Genomic DNA, 7,661 nt, shown 5'->3' on the forward strand with positions numbered 1-7,661 from the left:
TTTGTTTAAACAGCCATGCACATATCTTGATCATACAAGTCGCATCGCCTCGTTTTCGAGCAATGCTGTTGTCAAGACGTTTCGCGCTGAACAAAGTAATTCCTTGCTGTTATCTCCTTCCTCTCAATTTTATCTGTGAAGTTGAATAGATTTCCCACTTCTCCTGAATAGAAATTCAGGAGAAGTGGGAATAGTTCCATTTTCTACGAGGAGCCATGAAATCCGATTTTCCTTTGAATGATTCACTAAGCTATTAAGAGATAGTTTGTGTTAGTATTTGCCTAACATGACAGCAATTGCTTGGTATGCCAGTAGTTAGTATTTAGTGTCGGAATTTACGACAACAACATTGTACAGTACAATGAACGTCAAACCACTTACCACTACAGTAAACATCGTCACCACTGGCAGGTACAGTAAACGTCGTCACCACTGGCAGGTACAGTAAACGTCGTCACCACTGGCAGGTACAGTAAACGTCGTCACCACTGGCAGGTACAGTAAACGTCGTCACCACTGGCAGGTACAGTAAACGTCGTCACCACTGGCAGGTACAGTAAACGTCGTCACCACTGGCAGGTACAGTAAACGTCGTCACCACTGGCAGGTACAGTAAACATCGCCACCACTGGAAGGTACAGTAAACATCGCCACCACTGGCAGGTACAGTAAACGTCGTCACCACTGGCAGGAACAGTAAACGTCGTCACCACTGGCAGGTACAGTAAACGTCGTCACCACTGGCAGGTACAGTAAACGTCGTCACCACTGGCAGGTACAGTAAACGTCGTCACCACTGGCAGGTACAGTAAACGTCGTCACCACTGGCAGGTACAGTAAACGTCGTCACCACTGGCAGGTACAGTAAACATCGCCACCACTGGCAGGTACAGTAAACGTCGTCACCACTGGCAGGTACAGTAAACGTCGTCACCACTGGCAGGTACAGTAAACGTCGTCACCACTGGCAGGTACAGTAAACGTCGTCACCACTGGCAGGTACAGTAAACATCGCCACCACTGGCAGGTACAGTAAACGTCGTCACCACTGGCAGGTACAGTAAACGTCGTCACCACTGGCAGGTACAGTAAACATCGCCACCACTGGCAGGTACAGTAAACGTCGTCACCACTGGCAGGTACAGTAAACATCGCCACCACTGGCAGGCACAGTAAACATCGCTACCACTGGCAGGTACAGTAAACGTCGCCTCCACTGGCAGGTACAGTAAACATCGCCACCACTGGCAGGTACAGTAAACATCGCCACCACTGGCAAGTACAGAAAACGTCGCCTCTACTGGCAGGTACAGTAAACGTCGCCACCACTGGCAGGTACAGTAAACGTCGCCTCTACTGGCAGGTACAGTAAACGTCGCCTCTACTGGCAGGTACAGTAAACATCGCCACCACTGGCAGGTACAGTAAATGTCGCCACCACTGGCAGGTACAGTAAATGTCGCCTCTACTGGCAGGTACAGTAAACATCGCCACCACTGGCAGGTACAGTAAACGTCGCCTCTACTGGCAGGTACAGTAAACGCCGCCTCTACTGGCAGGTACAGTAAACGTCGCCACCACTGGCAGGTACAGTAAACGTCTCCTCTACTGGCAGGTACAGTAAATGTCGCCTCTACTGGCAGGTACAGTAAATGTCGCCTCCACTGGCAGGTACAGTAAATGTCGCCACCACTGGCAGGTACAGTAAACGTCGCCTCTATTGGCAGGTACAGTAAATGTCGCCTCTACTGGCAGGTACAGTAAACGTCGCCTCCACTGGCAGGTACAGTAAACGTCGCCTCCACTGGCAGGTACAGTCAACGTCGCCACCACTGGCAGGTACAGTAAACGTCGCCTCCACTGGCAGGTACAGTAAACGTCGCCTCCACTGGCAGGTATAGTAAGCATCGCCTCCACTGGCAGGTACATTAAACGTCGCCTCCACTGGCAGGTACAGTAAACGTCGCCTCCACTGGCAGGTACAGTAAACGTCGCCTCCACTGGCAGGTACAATAAACGTCGCCTCCACTGGCAGGTACAGTAAACGTCGCCTCCACTGGCAGGTATAGTAAACATCGCCTCCACTGGCAGGTACAATAAACGTCGCCTCCACTGGCAGGTACAGTAAACGTCGCCTCCACTGGCAGGTATAGTAAACATCGCCTCCACTGGCAGATACATTAAACGTCGCCTCCACTGGCAGGTACAGTAAACGTCGCCTCCACTGGCAGGTATAGTAAACGTCGCCACCACTGGCAGGTACAATAAACGTCGCCTCTACTGGCAGGTACAGTAAACGTCGCCACTACTGGCAGGTACAGTAAACGTCGCCTCCACAGTCAGGTACAGTAAACGCACATAGCTTTTTGTTAAAAATATTGCCTTCACTTTTGTTAAGAACATAAAATTCACATGTATATACTTTTTTAAAGTGTTTAAGCCAAGTGAATAAGGTGTTTTGCTTTCAATAATAGTTACTTTTCATTTTGTATAAATTAAAGTAATTTTTTTGTTATATTAAATGATCAGTTTTTATTCTCTTTTTTTGCCCGCAATTGATAAACTGTAGAGGACCCAAGCAGATTTATTTTATTTAGTTTTTTCTCTTTTTTTTATTAATATTCGTTTGGCAGAACACCTGCTTGATTAGTTGCTGCTCTATTCCAGATCACGTCACAAAATGTAAACCTATCGGTCAGCAGGCGCCGTGGTTTACTCTCGTCGGTCAGCAGGCGCTGTGGTTTACTTCCGTCGGTCACTAGGCGTCTGGTTTACTTCCGTCGGTCACCAGGCGCTGTGGTTACTTCCGTCGGTCACCAGGCGCCGTGGTTTACTCTCGTCGGTCACCAGGCGCTGTGGTTTACTCCCGTCGGTCACCAGGCGCCGTGGTTTACTCCCGTCGGTCACCAGGCGCTGTGGTTTACTTCCGTCGGTCACCAGGCGCCTTGGTTTACTCCCGTCGGTCACCAGGCGCTGTGGTTTACTTCCGTCGGTCACTAGGCGTCTGGTTTACTCCCGTCGGTCGCCAGGCGCTGTGGTTTACTCCCGTCGGTCACCAGGCGCCTTGGTTTACTCCCGTCGGTCACCAGGCGCCTTGGTTTACTCCCGTCGGTCACCAGGCGCCTTGGTTTACTCCCGTCGGTCACCAGGCGCCTTGGTTTACTCCCGTCGGTTACCAGGCGCCATGGTTTACTCCCGTCGGTCACCAGGCGCTGTGGTTTACTCCCGTCGGTCACCAGGCGCCTTGGTTTACTCCCGTCGGTCACCAGGCGCCTTGGTTTACTCCCGTCGGTCACCAGGCGCCTTGGTTTACTCCCGTCGGTCACCAGGCGCCTTGGTTTACTCCCGTCGGTCACCAGGCGCCTTGGTTTACTCCCGTCGGTCACCAGGCGCCTTGGTTTACTCCCGTCGGTCACCAGGCCACTCGGTTTACTCCCGTCGGTCACCAGGCGCCTTGGTTTACTCCCGTCGGTTACCAGGCGCCTTGGTTTACTCCCGTCGGTCACCAGGCCACTTGGTTTACTCCCGTCGGTCACCAGGCTACTTGGTTTACTCCCGTCGGTCACCAGGCGCTGTGGTTTACTCCCGTCGGTCACCAGGCGCCTTGGTTTACTCCCGTCGGTCACCAGGCCACTTGGTTTACTCCCGTCGGTCACCAGGCCACTTGGTTTACTCCCGTCGGTCACCAGGCCACTTGGTTTACTCCCGTCGGTCACCAGGCCACTTGGTTTACTCCCGTCGGTCACCAGGCCACTTGGTTTACTCCCGTCGGTCACCAGGCGCTGTGGTTTACTCCCGTCGGTCACCAGGCGCCTTGGTTTACTCCCGTCGGTCACCAGGCCACTTGGTTTATTCCCGTCGGTCACCAGGCCACTTGGTTTACTCCCGTCGGTCACCAGGCCACTTGGTTTACTCCCGTCGGTCACCAGGCCACTTGGTTTACTCCCGTCGGTCACCAGGCCACTTGGTTTACTCCCGTCGGTCACCAGGCCACTTGGTTTACTCCCGTCGGTCACCAGGCGCCCTGGTTTACATCCATTATAAACAGTCATCAATGGTCCGCTCTCCCACCTCACCTCTCCATTTGTTATTATAATGTGTTGTCATTATTCAACTATATGAGTATATGAGAGCTAGTGGTTTTGACCAGTCATCGACGGTAGGGAGCCGGTCGGCCGAGCGGACAGCACACTGGACTTGTGATCCTGTGGTCCTGGGTTCGATCCCAGGCACCGGCGAGAAACAATGGACAGAGTTTCTTTCACCCTATGCCCCTGTTACCTAGCAGTAAAATAGGTACCTGGGTGTTAGTCAGCTGTCACGGGCTGCTTCCTGGGGGTGGAGGCCTGGTCGAGGACCGGGCCGCGGGGACACTAAAGCCCCGAAATCATCTCAAGATAACCTCAAGAGAAGGTAATCATACAACCCGCCCTCGTCATGGCACCTTGTGTTTAGACGTATGCTTTACCTTAAGGTCGAAAACTGTCGTACTTAAAAATGGTAGCGCCTTGCGATGTTGACATAGTGATCCGTTTTCTGTTCGTGGGTCGATTGTGACTCATAACTGGTGAGTGTTCTTCCTGTACTGTGAGTCATTACTGGTGAGTGTCCTTCCTGTACTGTGAGTCATTACTGGTGAGTGTCCTTCCTGTACTGTGAGTCATTACTGGTGAGTGTCCTTCCTGTACTGTGAGTCATTACTGGTGAGTGTCCTTCCTGTACTGTGAGTCATTACTGGTGAGTGTCCTTCCTGTACTGTGAGTCATTACTGGTGAGAGTCCTTCCTGTACTGTGAGTCATTACTGGTGAGTGTCCTTCCTGTACTGTGAGTCATTACTGGTGAGAGTCCTTCCTGTACTGTGAGTCATTACTGGTGAGTGTCCTTCCTGTACTGTGAGTCATTACTGGTGAGAGTCCTTCCTGTACTGTGAGTCATTACTGGTGAGTGTCCACCATGTACTGTGAGTCATTACTGGTGAGTGTCCTTCCTGTACTGTGAGTCATTACTGGTGAGAGTCCTTCCTGTACTGTGAGTCATTACTGGTGAGTGTCCTTCCTGTACTGTGAGTCATTACTGGTGAGTGTCCTTCCTGTACTGTGAGTCATTACTGGTGAGTGTCCTTCCTGTACTGTGAGTCATTACTGGTGAGAGTCCTTCCTGTACTGTGAGTCATTACTGGTGAGTGTCCACCATGTACTGTGACTGACTCATTACTGGGTATATATTTCTTTGCTCTTCTTTATTATTTTCTCAGTGAGGTCATTTATCCAAGTGTTATGTTAAGAGACTGAACGACTGACCAAGCACAGCCCCACCTGACCAATTAGGTATTTATCTGATAACAGGAAACGACACCATCGAGGGGACGGAAGTGGTTCAGCCAATCATATCCAGAGTTTTGGAGACGTCCTCCAATCACAATAACGCTCCGCCAGCGAGATAACGCTATCATTCGTTGCCTCATAAGTGTCAATTAACTGTTAGTAATCTCCTGCATCTAATTAATTACGTATATTGTACCTATTGTCTGGCCACGAAGCGTAATTTAATAATTACTGGTGAATGAAGTGATCGCTCATACACAGTTTTGTATTGTGTAATTATCAAACGATACCTCATTCACCCCACCTCACCTGAAGACCACTCTTTGTCTCATTAACCCGCTCACACCTGGTGTCCACTTTCTGCCTCATTAACTGCTCACCTGATGCCTACTTTCTGCTTCATTAATCACCCTCACCTGGAGACCACTCTCTGCCTCATTATATCGCCTTTCTCGTGAAGACTAATCACTGCTTCATTAACAGCACACCTGGAGCCTACTGCTTCATTAACTCCCACTTATTTGGGGATCACTCAGTGCCTCATATACCCTCTTCACCTCGAGATCTCTCATTGCCTCAGTAACCCCCTCTCACCTGGAGCCCACTTTCTCCCACATTAACCGCATAATGCTCTGTGATGCCAACAATGTAATACCCAAAGGCATCAATTTTCATATATATTTTATTTTATTTATTTATAAAGGAAACACAAAAGGTATATAAAAGTACAGGAACACAATATACAAAAATAGAACACGAAACAGACATATAGGAGAAAAACACATAACACACAGAACTCAGAACTTTGTAGAGTATAAGAACAGAAACACAAATGGGAATAAAACAAAAGTTAAAGAAAAGAACACATAAAACACACACCAAGACAAGCCACTGGCACGGACTACGCACACAAAAATAGAGCCGGAACACACAGGAACCGGGAGGTGGGAAATACAGGACTATATGCATAAAACCAACCACAATAATATAAGTAACAAAGGCATGACACTGAAATACATAAAACCCCCTCAGCCACACACGGATACATACCAGAGCAAACATCAGAAAGCACAGGAACAGGAAAAAAAGAACCACAACCCACACACACAAACCCTCAGGCATAAACACCAGAACACGCAGGAATCAGGTGAAACAGGAACAAAGTAAAAAATAAGAAGGCTTATATTTCTCTGGGTAATCATTCAACGGATACTTCGCAATGTACGCATCTCAAATTGGCCACTCCTGTTCGGAAGGGCGGACGTTCCCACAACGACGTGGGTGCACCATGAATTACAGAACCACTATGCCTGGTGGAGGCGATCGCCCCGAGCTGGGGACACCGAAGACAAAGGCTGAGGCAGCAGAAGCGACAACACCGCCGCCGACGAAACAGGGGGCACCGAAGACGAAGGCTGAGGCTGGAGAGGCGGCACCATCGCCACCGACGAAACAGGGGGCACCGAAGACGAAGGCTGGAGAGGCGGCACCACCGCCACCGACGAAACAGGGGGCACCGAAGACGAAGGCTGAGGCTGGAGAGACGGCACCACCGCCACCGACGAAACCAGAGGCAGAGGCACAGAACCCACCGTGCGAACATCCTTCTTTAGGACCAGCACCAACCCACCAAGCTGGCCAACATCCTCGGCAGGGGGGACCCCCCACCTATGGGGAACCAGAACAAACGGATGCAGGCGAGACATCCACAGCAGGAACCAATGTCCCCACACTGGCCCAAACCCCTACAGCAGGGTCCACGCCACCCACCAGTACCACACCACCCACCTGCACACCAACATTCCATTCCACAGAGGAAGAGCCCTCAGAGTCCTCAACATCACATTCTGCCGCCCACTCACGAAGGGGCAACACACTCCTAGCCATTCGAGAACGTTTCAACACAAGTCGCTGATCATCCAAACTGTTCCCAGCCGCGCCACAGCATGCAGAGCGTGACCCCGAAGCACAGCAGCCTCAACAACAGGGAGCACAAGTCCACACTCCACAGGCGACACAGGAACGGAAGATAGAGCAGGTGGAGCTGGTGGAGGCAAGGATGCCTGCGGAGAAGTGGAATCCGTCAGGGGCGAAGGGGGCCTGCGGATGTGAAGGAGCCGGCAGAGGCCAGGAAGCTGACTGTAGGTGTGGGCACACCTCCACCCTGACACCCACACTGCCAATCGCTCTCACGGGCACACAGGCCGAGGAACCCGGTAACACCACTGGGACAGAAAACGGCCGGGAAACCACCCCTCACCAAAACCTCACCCCTTTGCCTCGTATGGGCCAATAGGCCTGCTGCAGTTCTCATTACTACTGTCCCCTACACCTGA

At 51.1% G+C, this 7,661-nt stretch overlaps 2 protein-coding genes across 2 annotated transcripts; one reads left to right on the forward strand and one right to left on the reverse strand.

Annotated features, from left to right (window-relative positions):
* Positions 1-2,996: 2,996 nt before the first annotated feature.
* LOC138363608 (ribosome-binding protein 1-like) lies at positions 2,997-4,052 on the reverse strand. Its single transcript, XM_069322973.1, has one exon. The coding sequence runs from the start codon at positions 4,050-4,052 to the stop codon at positions 2,997-2,999; it is 1,056 nt and encodes a 351-aa protein (XP_069179074.1).
* A 2,492-nt stretch (positions 4,053-6,544) lies between these two features.
* LOC138363609 (sterile alpha motif domain-containing protein 1-like) lies at positions 6,545-7,240 on the forward strand. Its single transcript, XM_069322974.1, has one exon. The coding sequence runs from the start codon at positions 6,545-6,547 to the stop codon at positions 7,238-7,240; it is 696 nt and encodes a 231-aa protein (XP_069179075.1).
* The last annotated feature ends 421 nt before the right edge of the window (positions 7,241-7,661 follow it).

The sequence above is a fragment of the Procambarus clarkii genome, chromosome 11, assembly GCF_040958095.1.
Source record: "Procambarus clarkii isolate CNS0578487 chromosome 11, FALCON_Pclarkii_2.0, whole genome shotgun sequence".
Lineage (NCBI taxonomy): Eukaryota > Metazoa > Arthropoda > Malacostraca > Decapoda > Cambaridae > Procambarus > Procambarus clarkii.

Bases quoted from the DNA above. Each gene is read 5' to 3' on its own strand.
- LOC138363608 (XM_069322973.1), bottom strand. From the start codon at position 4,052: ATGACTGTTTATAATGGATGTAAACCAGGGCGCCTGGTGACCGACGGG.
- LOC138363609 (XM_069322974.1), top strand. From the start codon at position 6,545: ATGTACGCATCTCAAATTGGCCACTCCTGTTCGGAAGGGCGGACGTTC.